The sequence below is a fragment of the Micropterus salmoides genome, unplaced genomic scaffold (assembly GCF_014851395.1).
Source record: "Micropterus salmoides isolate LMB-PRFRI ecotype aquatic unplaced genomic scaffold, ASM1485139v1 Ms_hic_scaffold_7, whole genome shotgun sequence".
NCBI lineage: Eukaryota > Metazoa > Chordata > Actinopteri > Centrarchiformes > Centrarchidae > Micropterus > Micropterus salmoides.
In genome coordinates, this window is record NW_024044459.1 from 15,437,001 (window position 1) to 15,455,385 (window position 18,385).

Sequence of the window (18,385 nt, forward strand, 5' to 3'; positions counted from 1 at the left end):
TAGCTGCAGAATAATTTAAGAAGTGTTCAGCCATGGTAAAAGGCTGAAACTGACTTAATAATTAGGTTACATAATACTGGTAACTCCTGAGCAATCTATACAGCGCATACTGCAGATTCTCAAGGCCCAGTTTTTCTGATCAGATAAAATCAAATCTTAAAATCTTTCAAAATTTTATTCAAAAGAAAAAGGGTTCTGAAATCTGATCAGATCCCCTAATCCAATCCTAGTTTTGATCTGGATCAAATCTTCAGTTTGTGTTAAACTTTAATCAAAGTCAGGATTATCTTGATCCCAACAGAAGGGTGGATTCAGGGTGGATTTTAGGAACAAAGAGTCAAAGCTTTAAAAAATGTTCCAAATAAGACAACATTATCTAGGAGCCTACAGAGGTAAAGTAGACATTACATATCTACCCACTACCTCAAGTACAGTAAACACAAAAATCCAAATCCCTCAAACAGCGGTTTAACAAAAATAAATGTAATTTCAACTGTCACTTAATACTGTACATTACAAAAGGCAGGTAGTTTATAACAACTGCATCCCTTATTGCAGGTCCAGTCAGTCCCTCATTTGGAGCTCGCCTCTTAAAAGCTGCTGTCTGACCTCTGATCTTTATTTTAACTATTGGACACATGCGCAAAATATCCAAAGGAAATGGAAGGAGATGTTTGCGTCTTATTGTGCGTTTTCTGTCTCTTCAAATAAAAAAAGTGACCCCATGCTGGCTGTTCCACCTATTGGTCTTTATATCATTAACAGCCAACATTGTGATATGTAGTCCTATTTAGAGCACTGGAAATCCGGATTTGGTAATCCTGAAAAGTCTGTATCTGGATCAGGATGATCAAATCCAATATAGTTTTAAACAAAACAAACCACAACCCAAAAACCCCCAGCACAAACGTAAAATGGATTACGTGATTCTGGATAGCAAAACATGGGATTTCCAAATCCAGCTCATTCTAAACCAGATTAAACTTTTTGAACAACTGGGCCCAGACGTCACTACACATATCCTCATCCTGGTAAGTGGTAACAGATTCATGTGGTGGTGAGCAGCTGGGAGTTTGAGCAGAGCTGTTTAGGATCTGCCTTTAGCTTTGGGAAAGTTAAAAGGCAGATAAGAAACAAAGATGATGGGACAAGTCAGACATGAGTCATGCATTTAAATCCCATGAACAGTGATTTAATTATTATTTTAGCAATTTCATAGCTACAAGAAGTGGTGACATGAAAAAGAATGTGCAGAAGTAACTTGAAGACATTAATTCTACTTTGGTAGAATGTTAAAATTTCTTGATGACACCTGCTGTAAAATGTGATTTTTAAGTAAGAAAAGGTGCAAATAACTTTTTACAGTACAAAAAAAGGGTTTCAAGTTATATTTCAAAAGATAAGTCATAGTTTAAAGTAGTTAAGTTACCAAACCTCTTTTCTTTTTAAGACTTCATCTTTAGTCTCTATTGCACTGGAAGAACTGATTTGATTAGACAAGATGAACAGCCTATTTAAGTAAATAAAAAAGCAGCTTCAACATGACTGACAACCAAATACGCCCTTTCAGAACCAGACGTACCTCTAACATACCAGTAACATAGAAAGCCAACACTGAAGTTACCACACAGAAGTTGGGTTTACAGCCCTCATAATATATACACGGGACTCCAACAGCTTCAAAGAAACCAACAAAATATTTCTGTTTTCTAAAATACATTGATATTCCTGAATGATTCTATAACAAGTATTACAGGATATATTAAATTACATCATCTTCGCCATCGAACTCCATGGTTGAGCCAGGAACAAACAGGCTGGGTGCTAAGAGGCACAGAGAGAGTAGGGAAGTCCGACACTATTGAGAAGGACTAAAACATTGTTACTAGAACCACTAAAGATCCGTCTGCAACATGACAACATGCTGAACACAGCTATGGTCTGTGTGCGAGCTGCATTCTTTTCGGGTTCAGACAGTTTGTGTTCTCAGAGGCCCTGGTCCTCCGGGGCAATAAAGAAAGTTTGCATTCTGCAGACTGTCAGACGCTTGCAACTGCAACCTAAATTGTTCTGATCATTAAAGTTTACTGAAAAAAAAAATAAAAAAATTGTATGTTGTAAACTGGACAGGATCCTATTTCCATTGGTTGTCAGAAAGACACTCCATTTGAAAAGCAGAATAACAGTTTAAAAAAAGCAAAACACTGTAAACAGAGCTTAACAGCCAATGAATCATGCAAGAGGCATTTTTTTAAAAACATAAAAAATGTCTTCGCAAACAACGAAAATGTCTTAGTCCAAAATGTAAAATATTTTACTGTTTTTGTTAAAACCTTTTCTATTGGTTGTCAATTAAAACATTTAAAGTACTGGTGTCCTAACACCTTCTGACAAAGTTGTCACCTTCTTTCACTCCCAGGCAAAAAAAAAAAAAAAACAACTAAAAACTGTGCTGCTCCCATTTATCAGCCTCTCCAAGTCCCATGGCATGAGATCAAACACTCAACAAGCCCAACAATAAGTCTTTTTGGCACCTCATGCTCATTCTGATAAAAATCCTTGTGCAACAGATTCATACTCGACTTTTCCTGATTCCCAGTGCTCCCGGATGGTCACCCGATTACCTTCAGCCTGCACATCTTCTCTCCTCTGAACAAGACGGTCGACCTGGATGACAAACACTGCTGATGAAATGAGGCAGAGGCCTGAGAGGTAGAAGGCAGAGCTGTAGTCATTTGTGTTGTCCACCAGCCAGCCTGCACGAGAAACGCAAAACAAGAAACAGAGGATCACAGCGTGCCAGGGATGAAGTCTAAAAAGGAACAAGACGCATCTATTCCTTCAGGTGTGTGTAGTGAGAAGTGACAAGTTTGTGCCATGTCAGTGTTACTTGAACGTGTACGAACATACTACATCCTATGTTCCTTCTTAAATGTGTTCAATTGTTTATAACGGTTTTGCATCCATTTGGTCATAAACCAAAATACTGGACAGAAATGTAGTGAACATTTGACTGGATGATGATGCTAGATGAGATGTTAACGGATCACCGAAGCACTTAAAATTCATCTTTATGAATGTTTACCATTTAATGACAGCCCATCCAACAGTTGCTGGGACATTTCGCTCAAAACCACAAAAATGTCAACCACAGTGGCGCTAGACAAAAAGTCAGGGGATCATCAAAGTCACTAAGCTTCATCCTCTGGTGACCACGAATATCTGTACAAAATTCTGGACCAAGTGGTGGACTGACAGATCATAGTTTCACACAGCTCGCATTGCAAACTACATGCAGGTGACAAAACTAAAACTGTTTTGTCCCCTCAGCAGTTTGATTAAGTGGTGGTTTCAGTTAACAGCAGCACTGTGTTTTGTTCATCTACGTCTGGCTCCGACAGTGTCAAGTGACATTCGGCACATAATTTATGTCTGCTAATGCAAACGCACCTGGAGCTAAAGACACCTCAACTATGCACACTGGCAAGTCTGTCTTGCTTGTCAAAATTGCCAATGTTCAGGTGTAGTTCAGTGGCCACCGAGGAGCTGCTTTCATCTCTCCGCACAAACTAAAATGTGTCTGTTGCAATGAGTATTGAAAAGTGTACAAGAAAGTTTTGAAATTTGACATTAAGTACCAAATCAGATGTTCGCTAATCTAAAAATAGGAACACATTTGTAAACATTAGACTATATGCGGATAGGGATATTATAGGGTTAATTATAGGAAATGGTGTTAACGTTTGATTTCAATAAATTGTTAAAGTAGAGTCGGATGGACCTAAATGTGAGATGTGTGTTCCGAAAAACTTATGTCCATGTGAAGAATCCTCCCCTCCCGTTATTAAAAGAAAAGACTGATTAATATTTACTTGGGTTTAAAATAGAGTTGTTCTTTTATTTAAATTATTATTTTCAGAAAGATTTCTTTCTTGGAATTTAAAAAAGGACATTTTTCTTAATACAGATAAAATAAAGCCTAACCCAGGGTTTTATTTAGGCGAAAGCTTTTTTTCCTCCCCCCACCACTTTGATCTAAACACAGACTGCTCACCTGCAGCAGGTGGACCGATGAAGCCACCGATGCTCCTGAAAAGCATGAAGAGCCCCAGTCCGTTATCGAATCCCTCCAGGGTTACAATGTCCACGATGGAGGTGATGTGAATGGCCACCACGCAGCCGAACAGGAAGCCGTAGAGCGAGGCACAGACCAGGATGGCCCAGTAGTTGTGGCTGGTGGGCAGCAGCAGGAGCACTACCCCCAACAGAGTGACCACCATGGTGAGCAGCTGCAGATTCCTTACCAGCCTCATGTTGGCTATCCACCCACAGATCAGCCTCCCCACTAGGTCTGCTAAAGCCAGGACAGAGAGGATCAAGGCCGGCCAGTACTTATCCACCCCCAAACTGCTGACTAAGGGCACTAGAAAGAGAGGGGGGATGAAAAACCCTGCTGCCGCAAAGATGGCAAACAGGATGTAGAGGAAAAGTTCAGGTTTTCTCAGCAGGGAGCACTGGAAGATGAACTTCCTCTTTGGTACCAGCACAGTGGCATCGCCTTCTAGACCACCTTTGGTTTCCTGTATCGGGCTCTGGGCTGTCGCCAGGGGTCTCATGAGAGCGCCGCAGACACACAGGTTGAGCTGAAGGCCTCCGATAATGAGCAAGGTGCCCTGCCAGGTGTACATCTCAATCAGCCACAGGAAGAAGGGGCTGAACATGACAGCGAAGATGCACTCCCCTGAGCTGGCGATGGCGTAGGCGATGGGACGCCACCGTACAAAGTAGTGGCTCACCATGCTGTTGGCAGGGATCCACGACAAGGAGATGCCCAATCCTGGAAACAGAAGATGGAAACCTTTAACCTCCTACTATTTCTTTTGGAAGATTGGTGTCACCTTCAAACCACCCACCTAGCCACATATTCTGACATATGGGTATATTAAAAAAAGGGAAAAAAAGCCTAACCTGATGATCATTTTCTCATTTAATTGCTTAATTTCATCAAATAGCTTGATTACAGCTGAAAATTTACAAGATCATATATAGCCTCACATTTGAGACACTAGAACCGGCGAATTTTAAGCTTTTCACTTAACCAATTATCAATATATTTGCAGGTGAATTTTCTGATTTATTAGATTTATAAGATTAACTGACCATTTCAGCTCTAATATGCATGATAAGAGTGGCATCAGAACATACATGTGGTCCCATATTTATGAAATGATGAAGTGTTTCTCAAATATATTTTATGAAACTCTTGAAAGTCTTCATATTCTTTATTAAACCTCAGGAAGTAGTTATTTAGTCATGAAACTGACTGTTTATCACCGAGTGCAATAAATGTGGCTCCCAAGAAGCACATTTGTATGGCTACGTGTTCTCACATTCCTGCAGCCTACAATTTGCTAAATGCTGTTCATACTATTATAAGTGGCATATAAGGTTAAGGTTAAGAAATACCTTGTTCTACTGTGTGACGGCCAAGAATGGAAAGTTTCTGCGGGGTGGCTGGTTAAACCTACATGATTTCCTTGGCATCACTGCCTTTAAGCTCACTGTCCTGAACATCATCTACCCAAACCACACAGCCCGGTTGCTTTTTGCTCCTTTAGACCTTAAAGGCTTTAAATAATGGAAAGGGATATTGTATCAGAAGTCAGCAAAGACACTGACTAGGGTTTATCCTTTAACATCACTGATCATGGGATTTACCAGTCTAACAAAACTAACCGAACACAAAAGGTTTACATAAAAGTCAGTCCCATTAAATAGCTCATGACCCACTGAAGTTATCTTGAAACACCCTGCAGGTTTCCCGACCTAAAGGTTGGGAACCACTGCGGTTGAGGGTTAAAACACCAAGTGGACCAACAAGTGTCTCATTAGGTGGGAGATTTAATGTGGCATTCCTGAGACTGAAACTGTGGAAACAGTGAGTGAAAAGAGCAGCCATGCCTCCTGGGCTTTTAGAGTATGCCCTGAGTGAACAACCTTGCAGGATGCCCATGGTGAGGTAGAGCCAGGGCAGACTGAGGTCCAGAGATGCCAGCAACATCCCAGAGGCAGCCAGCAGGCCTCCGACTATGATGACCACTCTCTGAGAAAACTGTAAGGTGAGCACACTGGCCACTGGAGCTGAGGAGAAAATTAACACACTATAAAAACATCTTGGCTCAAATATCAACTAATAACCTCAAGCTGAAATCTCTTTACCTCCAAGGTGAAACATGGCAATCGTAGTGGAGGTGACCCACGAGGTGGTGCTGGCCGGGACTCCAAAGTGACTCTGGATGTCCAGGAAGAAGAGGCCGAAGTTCTTTAGGACGGCAGCAGTCAGGCCCATGACGAAAAAGGCTGACATGACCACCACCCAGCCATACCCCCCGTCAGGAGGTCCGGCAATCCTGGACTTCATCTTCACAGTCTACTCCGCAGGCTGCTCTCCTGCTTGTGCTGAATGGTTGACTTTCAATAAACTGATAAACCTCAAGAGCAGGAAGAGCTCATGAAAATGAGCATGCAAAAATGTACACAGGCACATGAACTGGCAGCTGTAAGAAACCGTGTGAAAAACATCAGTCCTCTTTGTTTGTTTTCAATTTTAGAATATGTTGAGTTGTCCATTTAAAAAATAAAAATTAAAAAAAAGAGAGCAGTGGTTAAAGGGGAATCATTTTATTTTAACAATACTTCGATCAGTAAGTGACAATGACACAATGCATGACTGTTTTCGTCATGGGTTCCATACACTTTGTTATAAAGCATTTAAAAAAGGTAAATATCCCATCTTATTCCGAAGAGTGTTTTATCCACAATTTGCCTTTGGTTTCAGATTACCGTACCACATGATCATGTTTAAAGATAAGATGCTTTCCACTGGCCTCGCTACAAAATTGAGCTTGCGTCGCAATTGGATGATTTCTTAAAAATTAAAGAGTAAACAAAACATTTTAGGTAATTTATTGGTGACAGATTTGTACTGCATTACGGATGTTATTTCTCTGTACAGAGCTTTCAGACGTACAACGGGGTCTCCTAATTACACAGCTGACAGAAACGTAGGATATCGTCCTAGATAACTCAAAGTTATAAACAAAAAGGTTATATCAATGTCAAGGTTACGCTCTGCTCTTCTCCCGGCGTCCTTAACATATTTTGCACACTTTACTTACTCCTTTAACACTGCGGGGAAGTCGCATCTGCGCCGTCGAGCTCAGTGCGCTCTTATTCTAAAATTTAAGGTCATACAAGGAAAACAAACATGCGACAGATAGGATGAATACTGGCGTTGTTATTCCGCCATTTTCTCCTCATTTATCAATGACGCGCCACCGCACATAACCATTAAGGCTCGTGTACACGGCTGCAAGCCATTACCTTCATTACTGAAACTGCCGTCCACCGGTTCACCGTCCATGTTTCATGGAGCCTCGCTCTGATGAAGCTGCAGCAGCCAATCAGCTGCGTGCGCAACATCCGGATTTCAAATTAAAGTGTCGAAGTTTATGTCATTATTGCATTGATTTTGCTTTACAAGACTCGTTCATGTGCATAAATTCTAGTGTATTTGGTTAAATAAAGCTTCTCAAGGGAAAATGAGTGAGTTATAAATTCTGTAGAGAGTTAAAGGCAAGTTCTGACTTTTTTTCTAAGCATATTTAAAGCTGGCTTGTTTTTCACAGCTTCAATCTGCAAAGCTGTGGAATACCATTTCCACCAGGAAAAAAATAATAACACAATAATATAATTATAAAGTAATATAACACAAAATGATATTAAGTGATAATTTATTCAATTTAATTCAAGACCTTTATTATTATTAACATTAAGTTAAATCAAAACACATAACTTAATGTTCCTTAGATATGACTAAGAAAGTCATTATTTTGACTTAGAAAATGAAAACTAGAACATAACTATAATAATTTTGTCTTATGTGCACATTTGCAGTTTGGACCATATACCATACACAGTGTAAATTTCTACCCAGAAAAGATCATCATCTGTAGTTTGTGAAGTTCCCTTTAATCCAGTTTGCTCTAGCATTAAAGCTTTCATGAGGGAAAAGGCACACTCCTCATTAACATTATTGGTATCTGAAATATACATACACATTACACTCCCCTTCTTGTGTCACAGATACATGTATTCTCTTTTACACCCTACGTTTCTAGTCTTAAACAGCACAATGAAACAGTCCATTATGCTTCAGATTTGAATGTTGAGAAACTTTAAGAAAATTTGTTTCCAATTATGTATAGTCCGTTATAATCCGTTTTTCCTGTTGTTTCCCTTTACATTTTCATTTCAAAACAGTATTTTGTTTTTTTAAAAGTCTTGGTGTCCTAGTTCACAATGTGCTGTTTCAATACAGCACAATCATTTGTATCGAGGAGCTTCAAAGCAATAGACCACAAGAATTTGCTTAACGGATATGCTGTTGAATTAAAATGTTATTTAATTTTCACACCACCTCTCACAATGAAAACACAACACAATAGCGAATTTTTAAATCACCTTTGTATGTACTTCATTTACACTGACTTCTTGCTGGTAGTTCAAATATAGTATATACTATATTTTCATTATTATAAAATTATAAAATTTTTCTGGACATATGTACACAAATATACTGTAGATATATACACACACACACACACACACACACACACACACACACACACACACACACACACACACACACACACAGAAAACACTAAGCTCCGAGTCCATTTCTCTTCAGGTGAGGGGAAAATGGGATGGAGGGAGCTAGCCCTGCTAGCTGTTTGTATGGACACAACACACTCTCTCTCTCTCACAATCACACACACAACTTGTTTGACACAAGCATCTCTAGCTTTGGGCCTGGCAATAGTTTACTCACAGTCTCCCATAAATGCTTTTTTCAAAACTTTATCCAGGATGTTTGATCAAACAGGTGTGCTCTTTTTCAGCGACATGCATCCTTCAACAGTTCCTTGCATCCAAGCCTCCACTTCCATTCTGCTGCTAATCACTAAGCCGCTCCACCACAGAAATAAGGGTTGACTGCCTTGCTTAAAGGCACCTTGGCAGTAGTTTTTGAGCTGGTCCTAGTTTCGAACCATCACTTTTCTAGTCACAATCGGCTTTGCCACACAGTGGCACTGAGCAGGAGGAGAACCTCGGTCTGGCCTTTGTCCCTTTCCCACAAAACAGGGCAACAATGATAAGAAGAGGTTGAAGAGGAGCAGGGCACTTTGGGTGATTCTTCCGTTTAAAACTCTTTGCTGTCCCTGAACAGGTCGATGCGCAGAGCGAGCTCCTTGAAAGAAGGACGCAAGCCGGGGTCGTTGTCCCAGCACTCCTCCATGATCTCGTGTATCTGAGAGAAAAGAGCAGGAAGAACGATGATTATTTGTGGCTGAATTCCTGATACAAGCAAAGAATAAATTACAGGTTAGTCACTCCTGATGCATTTTTTTCCTTTAGTCTGATGGTCGTGTATGAAGGAATGACATGGAATAAAGGTTCACTGGACAGGAGTCACTCCGCGGATATTGGGGTTACATGGTGCCTAAAACATTCGCCCACCAGGGGCGCTCCAATGACAGGTAGCAATTTCAAATGGCCTCCTCATTTATTTGAATACGGAGCTGCGAGGCAGGGTTATCCAGTGCAAAGCGCTCGGTCCCAAAAACAATGAACAAAGCCCAAACCAAATGCACGGACGTCCGGCAAAAAAGGTGAACTTGGTTTTCGAAAGCAAATCTGCAACTCCCGTCGCTGGTTAGGCTAATAAATTTAAATTAAAACAACTAAACAAACACATGAATACAGAACAGATAAAACAGATTATGTGCATATGCACGTGTCCATATACTGTATGCATTGACATACATGTGCAGGAGTGTGTTTGTATGAGCACAAGTGTATATGTGCACAGTAAGCAAGTGTGCATGTGCGTGACAAGTTGTGATCTTAACAGAAAGAAAACAGCAGTACATGTTCCTACCTCGGTGGGACACCCCAGAGGTTGAGGCAGCCTGCTGCCTGATTTGAGGAGCTCAATGAGGTGATAGACGATCAGCTGTCCCTGCTTGTCGTTTCCCATCATGGACATAAAAACCTGAGGTGGTGATAGCCGAGACAAAGACAGATTTGAAAATGTATTTGATTCATGGAAAACAGCAAGAATCCTTACAGATAATATAAATGGCTCCAAATTCAAACAGGTAAAAGTACAGCACTTGGTGTGCAAACAACTTTAGCAATACATTTGTTATGATTGAGACAAACACAAAGCTAAAAATGTGGCTGAGCAGAGAAATGTTGTTTAAAAAAAATCTACAGAGACAGGCTCTCATTTTCCCACGTGTAGTGTGGAAATTTACATTTAAGGTTTCAGCAAAATGTAATTATGTGAGTTATTATTCTATAACAAATGTATTTTTCATCCATAAAGTTTTAACTGAGCTCTGCCTCTACATCAGTAACAACTTTATGTCAATTGACTGTCTGGAGCGTTGCTAGTGTTTGGAAGGAAGAGGAGTGTGATGCAACTCAGTGTTTTTCCACCGGTGTTTTTGAGAGCGTGTCAGACTAACTGCTTGGTGAGCGTTATATGACGTGAAGGGATGTGAGGTCACAGGGATGAAAGGGAAACAGCTTGACTACAAACGAGCTGTTTTCAGACAGTTTACAGTAGGGCTGCAGCTAACGATGATTTTAGTACTCGAAGCTTCTATAGATTATTTCAACGATTCATCGATGTGTCGTTCAGACTACACAACTTGCCGTCTTGTGACGGGAGTCTTGAAGTCGTTGTGGCGTTCACACTACGTGACTGATCGGTGACAGGGGGTCACACACACTACAGGAGCTGATAGCGGCTGTGTCACCCTACGCTGGTCTCCAAACCACTACACACAAAACAGCTGTTTGTTATTATAAAGATAGCAATTATAAAGACAAAGACTCTGGGTGAAAGGATGGATTAGTACACGCAGGTAGCAGGGATTGTCTGAGCTACAGAGAGAGCTGGAGGTGAGTAAAAAGGTGCAGCTCCCCGACACCCAGTTAACTCGTGTGTGTGGTTACAACTCACGGCCCAAAAAGGAGAACAACAAACACTCGTGTGTACATTTTCATCTGAGGATTGCAGCTTACTTTGGCTAACCTAGAGTGATTTTCTTACTGTCTGTTAGTCCAGAAAGCAGTTAAAGTAAAGGGTGTGCGAGTGTCACTTACTGCAGGAGGGCTGCTGTTTTTGTCGCTGTGGGTGAAGAGCTCATAGAGCACCACTCCAAAGCTCCAGACATCTGACGCCACAGAGAACTTGCTCTCAGTCAACGACTCCGGGGCATACCTACAAAATAACACACTGTGACACTGCCTGTTGCTGTCTGCTCTGCTTCCCTTAAGAAGGTAGTGAGCATCACAGTTTTGAAAAATTATTTCAAAATTATTTTAAATAAAACAATGCTACAAGAACTCCTCACTGGGATTAATATTCACAGATGATGTTTTAAGGCTGCATCACAAAAGGTATAACACAGCATTAAAAGAAGGGTGAAGACTTCTGCTACAGCGAGAACAAAAATATCAAAAACAAAAAAAACAAAACAAGTGCGGAGTCTCACCAGAATATGGGACTCTCTCCTGGCTCTTTCACCATGTAGTACTCTTTATCCTGAGGCAGAACTTTGGTGAGGCCGAAATCTCCGATCTTCACCCTCAGCTCAGTCTCCACAAGGATGTTTCGCGTTGCGAGGTCTCTGTGGATATACCGCTTGCTTGCTAGGTACTCCATACCCTGCGAACACACAGACAACTTAACGTTTTGCATCTGCAGCTCCACAAACCAAGTGACAACACAGATAATAATAATAATAATAATCCTTATTTGTAGAGCACTTTTCAAAAATAAGTTACAAAGTGCTTTAACAAGTGTAAAGAATAATACAAAAAACAAGATAAGAGCATGAAAAATTTATATAAAATTAGTAAAATACAATAAAATAAAAGGGATAAAATAAAGTCAAATAGGATCGGGAAAGGCTCTCCTATAAAAGTACGTTTTAAGAAGGGACTTAAAAGAGTTCACTGACTCTGTCCCCTTTAGTTTTCAGTCGAGACTCTGGAACAGACAACAGACCTCTGCCCGAGGATCTCAAGGTACGTGCTGGTGCGTATGGGACTAAAAGGTCAGAAATATAACAAGGCGAGAGGCCATGAAGAGCTTTAAAAGTAATCAATAGAATTTTAAAGTCAATTCTAAAACATACTGGGAGCCAGAGTAATGAAGCTAAAATAGGAGTAATGTGGTCATATTTCTTTGTTCTGGTTAAAAGCCTGGCAGCTGAGTTCTGGACAGTCTGGAGTCGATCAATAGATTTTTGGGTTAAACAGGTGAAAAGGCTGTTGCAATAATCCAGGCATGATGAGATGAAGGCGTGTAAAACGGTCTCGGTGTCCTTAAAAGTTAACCTAGATCGAATTTTTGCTATATTTCTAAGTTGATAAAAACATGATTGAACAAGCTTTGTGGTGTGCTGCTCGAAATTTAAATTACTATCAAACCAAACACCAAGGTTCTTTGCCACAGGCTTAATGTGATTCACTAGGGAACCAGCAGATGGCAATATTTGATTTGCCATCTGCTGGGACCCAATGACCAGGATTTCTGTTTTGTCTGAGTTCAGCTGGAGGAAATTATTTGACATCCATTTTTTAACTTCACAAAGGCAGTTGTTAAGTGAACTCAGCATTCCAGGGTCTGTGGATCTGACGGACAAGTATATTTGTGTGTCATCAGCATAAATATGAGAAGAAATGCCATGTTTATGGATAATATGTCAAAGGGGAAGCAGATACAAGGAAAACAAAATGGGTCCTAAGACCGACCCCTGAGGCACACCATATTTAACTGGACAGAATGAGGAGACATAGTTGTTTACAGACACGCAAAACTTCCTATTTGACAGGTAGGATGAAAACCATTCTAGGGCAGTACCAGAGATCCCCACCCAGTGCCTCAGTCTGTCTAACATGGTGTTGTGATCAATGGTGTCAAAAGCAGCGCTAAGGTCCAGGAGTACCAGGACTGAGCACATGCCTTCATCAGCAGACATTAAAAGGTCATTGGTGACTTTAAGCAGGGCAGTCTCAGTGCTGTGGTACTTCCTGAAACCAGACTGAAACTTTTCAAATAATTTGTTATTTTCCAGTACAGTGAGCAGCTGTTTGAACACAATTCTTTCTAGAATATTTGCAATAAAAGGCAGTTTTCAAATTGGTCTAAAATTATGTGGGAGGGAGGGATCTAAACCAGGTTTCTTTAAAAGTGGGTTCACGCAAGCCGTTTTAAAATAATCAGGGACACAACCAGTAGATAGGGAGCTGTTGAAAACAGAGATCAAATAGGGCTCCAACAGAATCTATTACTTTCAGTAAAAATTTTGTAGGTATTACATCAAGTGGGCTGGAGGACACTCTCATTTGTCATACTGTTTTTAAAAGCTCAGACAAGTTGATGGGATAAAACTGGTTAAAACTCTCTTGTTGCTGGTGAGGAACCTCTGAGTAAGAGGCCACGGGGGTAATAGAGGCTCTGATTGACCCCACCTTACTGGTAAAATAAGATAAAAACAATTCATAGTCATCATTACTTCCAGATGAGGCACAAGGAGGGGTTGGGTTTACCAGCTGATCCACAGTCTTAAACAGAAACCTGGGATTGTGTTTATGTGTAGGGACAAAAAGGTCTTAAAGGGACAAAAAGGGAAGTACCTTGCAGATCTGAGAAGTGTAATGCACGAGCTTCTTGTGGTCGATCCTCTCCTTGTTTTTCATGAGGTAATCCCGCAGACTTCCAAACGGCAGATATTCCATGACCAGACGGAGATTTCGACGTCCTGACAGAAGCCAAAAAGAAAACAGAGTCACCCGTACGATCAAGAAGTCAGAAAGGTCTTGAAATTGCAAAGATTTCACTGACTGATGGACAACGTAAAGTGCACTGTCCCCTAATATGGCTGATACTGAGACAGAGTAATAGCTTATTTAACATTGATGGCACATTGATAAAATAAACTGCATTTACTGTTCAATACGGTTGGTTTATAGTAAGTGTAGTAAATGCACAGATTTTATAACAGAGTTTGGTGCAAACTGATCAACCAAAGTCTTGTTTTGCTTTTACTGATGGAAACAAAAGAAAAAACATTTACATTATATAGGCAGGCTTCTGTAGTTTAGGTGTAGAATGAAGGTTGTAACCGCTAAGCCTAAGCTTAAAGTAGCTGAGGGCTACGTAGATGGTTGAAGTAGGCTAGTTTTGTTTCGGTTCAAGTTCTGATTTTTTCTCTGTCGTGAGAGATTTGTTACACACGGTCACCAATATCCATAACTGAACAATATTCCATCTTCATCGACACTGTCACTTTATCAAACAACAGCCACAGCATCGGTGGCGGTTAAAGACTAGTTGGCTTTTCCCCTCTGGCAACACTTGTGTCTGATTGCACCTGCCCCCTAAGAAGATGAGCCCCAGTTAGCTATCCCAGCACCCTAGTACCACCTACAGGCCATACCTGGACACAAAACACTGACATGGCTCCTATAAAGGTATTAATTACACGTAGGGCTGTGCGATATGACGATATTTATCGTTTGACAACAGAAAAACGTATACAATACGTACATACAATACCTTTTTAAGACCTTTTCAAGACTTTTTCAGTAAACTGTAAGTTTACTGTATTTATTATGTTCAATATAATTTCATATAATAGTATATAACTTACCACTAGTGTAATATTAATTCAAATTACAGCTGTTTCACTTTGTCCAAGAAAAATGCTCTAGGCTACATGATAGTCTCCAGCCTTGATGGTGGGCAGGATACTAACTCGTCAATAATCGTAACAGTTTATGCAGAACACTGAGTTCAACATTTATAAAGTTTGTTGCAGCACATCAAACTTTTTTTTAAAAATCCCGCTCCATCCAGGCTGTGATTGATCTGTGCACAAAAAGTGACATTAACAAGAGCATCGGCTTTATGAGAAGTTCAACGTGTTTCAATAAAAGGCAGAGCCAAACAAAACTAAATAGCCAAACGTTAGCCAAACCCACACGTTCCTTGAATGTTCCCTGTTGTCTTCTCTCTTACCGATTCAGCTGCTGTTGGCGCATCTCGCTCTTGTTTTTCAGGAACGGGGCTGTTCAAGTGGCCACAGAGCGACCGGCCAACCGGGTTAATCCGTTACTCCTGATCGCCACTCCGACTAGGTTTTGAACAATTATCATTGCGGGTCCGGCTGGGTGGGAGATTACGGTCAGTTGTACTCGTAAATTATTTTCCGGTTCACATGGATCTATTTTTTGGAGCGTTTAAGAGTGAAATAGGCGCACGGTAAATCCCTGCGCCCAACGTTACAGAAAGGAATCACACAGTCGCTACTCACTGCCTGTCTAGTATTTTTTGCCAAGCATTATAAATAAATACGTTCACCTACACTTTTAGCAAACAAACTTTTGGTCAAACAGGATTTTCACATAGAAAAAAATATCTTCAAAATTTTATACCTTGTTAAATGGCGATTAAGACTTTTTAATACTTTTTAATGGCCTTAATTTTAGCAAAAATTATTTATTACCTTTTAAGACTTTTTAAGACCCCCGCGGACACCCTGTATAACACTATTCCAGCCGTTCCAGCCGTTATGTGTGTGTCAGGTAACTTTTAATGGCTTGTCCACGGACATTCAGTTTACTTTCTAGTTCACCACGACATGCTGTTGTTGTGATGTTAACTGTAGCAGCAGGAGAGCTGTGAGAATCTCAGTCTGGAGCTGCTGTGCTGCTCTGGACCGTCTGGTCCTCTCGTTAGCTTTGCAGCAGCAGGTAGCAACAGTTTGCTAACCCACAACCTAGCTAACGTCAGTTACATTACTTGCTGTGTCATTGTTCACTCTATCATGGTATTTGTCAAGTTTTTAAATTACTCCAGAATCGCGTAAGATATCCCAGTTTTATGATGCAGCGAAATGCCATGAGTTAATGTTGGAAATTACTGTATGTGTGACTGTATCTTATGATATTTTATTGAATTTACAAAAAATGTTCTATATCAGGATTTATCGTTATTGGGATATGAAATGACCTACGATTTAATTTTATATTATAAAATTTTGATATTAATTTTTTGTGATATCGCACAGACCTCATTACTGGTCAGCTGTACCTGCACTGTAGCAGACGCCTTTGTACTTGACGATGTTCTCGTGCTGCAGAGATTTCAGGATCTCGATCTCTCGCTCGAAGTCTCGTATGTGCTCTGCAGTGCTGTGCTGGAGCTTCTTCACGGCAACGACCTCTCCAGTGTTGTCCTGAAGCGGGTCATAACGACACATCTCCACGCTGCCAAAGTTTCCCTTAAAGAGAAGAGCAACTTAAGTGGGCTGTCATTTTTTTACTCATCGTTTGAATTCAGATTTCTTACTAAGAGATGCACAAACAGGCAAGAGAGATTTCTAGTTTATTACTCAAGAGGGATTTTTGTTAGGAAATCTCAGTGACAAATCATTATTCTCAGTTTGTCCAGAATCATGAAGCCCAAACTTAATTAGGCAAGAGTAGAAGTCTATACATAAACTTACTGCAAGAGGAAAAGGGGTCACACAGCTTAGCATAGATTGTACCTTGCCCAGCAGCTGTAAGAATATGAGGTGTCTCTCTTCAAACTGAGCCGGCTCCTGAGTCTCAAAACCCCCAGTCGGCCAGGCAGAGCCCACTGTCCTGTTTGGCAGGATATCACTGTCCACGATCAACTCATAGTCTGGGGACACAAAGACAAAACAAATGTACATTTGATAGATTAAAGGAAAGATCAGAAATGAAGTATCTACTCCAATCTCTGCACTAATCTCATCTAACTTCCAGCAAGAAAACATTCCCAAAATGCCGAAGACCTCCTTTAACACAATCCCTACTCCCATTCCTCACCCGACTCCAATAAGCAGCTAATGATGACCTAATAAAGACAGGAGCCCAGATTCCCTTTTCACTGACGTGTTTCTGAAGACACCATGGTAAAGGTGCGTGTGTGTGTGGTCAGGAGGTGTGCGTCTGAAGACATTTGAGATTCTACACTGGCGTGACCTAGATTCCCTGTTAGGCTGGCCAGTGGATGAGGCGTACAAACTAACCTGGTGTGAAGAGGCTGTGGAGGTCACGGATCACAGCACGAAATGTGGGCCTGAACGTGGGCTCGTAGTCCATGCAGCTGGTGATCAGATTAGCCAGTTCGGTCCACTTTGGTGCAGGAAGCTGGTGGTGGTCCTCGTAGAAAAGAGTTTTCTGCGAGACAAAATTGAGCGTTAGCGTATACATTACGGAGAATGAATACACAAAAGTGGCTGTGTGTGCGCGCAGATTCTGCTTGTGATGTATCTAAATACATAAATCACGCTGTTGTCATTTTATTTTTGGTACAAAAAGATTCAGGACTTCTGTGCACATCTGAAACAAAAGTCTTTAATCACAAACAGTGACGCTGAACTGTCTATGGATATCCAATCTCAGCAAAAGTGCACATTTTGGATTTTATATTGCAGAGCAGTGACGGGAAATGATTAAGGATTGAACAGAATGCAAGTTGAGACATGTCAAGGAAAAACATTTCTGCTACAAGAAGAATATGCAAAGTAACCTGGCGTGTTTCCACCCAGAGCTGGAAGAACAACCTGCTGTTGATGCTAAACAGAAATGCCCAGTCTGGTTTGTTTCTACAATACTGCCAACTGTTGGCAGTGTTTCCCCTAGGATGGAGTTGTAGCAGCGGAGGTGAAGCGAAAACATTTTTTGTGCGCATAGTACGTCTGAATAGAAAACCCCAACACAACATGTCTCTGCAGTATTGCTCGTGTCCATGAGCATGTGATGCACATTAGAATAGTTAAAATTTCAGTGTTTTCCCACAGTTTAAAGTGAGCTTTAGAGGAATGATTTGGTGGTGGTTGTGTTAGTCATGGTCAGGGTTTTGGGGGTCCTCCCCCAAGAAAATTTTAAGTTTTCCAATGAAAAATACGTAATTCTCATCAAATTGGGCCATTATTTTCACCATATGTCTGAACAAATAGTTGGAAAAGCTAGAGCAGATAACAAATAACACCCAAAGATCAGTCTGCTGGGGAGGAACTACAACCTTTAGATTTGGGGAAAGTAATTTGGTTGGTTATGGTGCTCTCCACAGTGATTTACATTTATGGCACAGCATGTTTTGGGCATCACTCCCTAAATCTAAATCGGCAGGAAAACCCTGTTAATATGACCTCAGAATCATTATAGATACGATTGTTCTTGTTTGCCTTTTGTGTCTACATTTTAACATTTC

At 40.7% G+C, this 18,385-nt stretch overlaps 2 protein-coding genes across 3 annotated transcripts in view; both read right to left on the reverse strand.

The window, feature by feature from the left end:
* Positions 1 to 1,166: 1,166 nt before the first annotated feature.
* zgc:114041 (uncharacterized protein LOC574425 homolog) lies at positions 1,167 to 7,457 on the reverse strand. 2 transcript variants are annotated; one of them, XM_038703936.1, is made up of 5 exons: positions 7,384 to 7,457; positions 6,220 to 6,557; positions 5,998 to 6,141; positions 4,055 to 4,837; positions 1,167 to 2,756 (listed from the first exon to the last, which is right to left on the reverse strand). In XM_038703936.1, exons 2-5 carry the CDS (start codon positions 6,419 to 6,421, stop codon positions 2,542 to 2,544), a joined length of 1,344 nt encoding a protein of 447 aa, XP_038559864.1. In that variant the 5' UTR covers positions 6,422 to 6,557; positions 7,384 to 7,457; the 3' UTR covers positions 1,167 to 2,541. The 2 variants fall into 2 exon arrangements, with proteins under 2 accessions (XP_038559864.1, XP_038559863.1); XM_038703935.1 differs by lacking the exon at positions 7,384 to 7,457 and adding an exon at positions 7,179 to 7,345.
* A 555-nt stretch (positions 7,458 to 8,012) lies between these two features.
* The window catches only part of jak2b (Janus kinase 2b), a 32,314-nt gene continuing 21,941 nt past the window's right edge, over positions 8,013 to 18,385 (reverse strand). Inside the window, exons 17-24 of the mRNA XM_038703932.1 lie at positions 17,199 to 17,349; positions 16,692 to 16,828; positions 16,235 to 16,424; positions 13,777 to 13,901; positions 11,628 to 11,800; positions 11,236 to 11,353; positions 10,001 to 10,114; positions 8,013 to 9,370 (exon numbers count right to left, since the gene is read on the reverse strand). Coding sequence (XP_038559860.1) covers positions 9,263 to 9,370; positions 10,001 to 10,114; positions 11,236 to 11,353; positions 11,628 to 11,800; positions 13,777 to 13,901; positions 16,235 to 16,424; positions 16,692 to 16,828; positions 17,199 to 17,349 — 1,116 coding nt within the window. The 3' untranslated portion in view covers positions 8,013 to 9,262. The remainder of the gene's footprint in view (positions 9,371 to 10,000; positions 10,115 to 11,235; positions 11,354 to 11,627; positions 11,801 to 13,776; positions 13,902 to 16,234; positions 16,425 to 16,691; positions 16,829 to 17,198; positions 17,350 to 18,385) is intronic.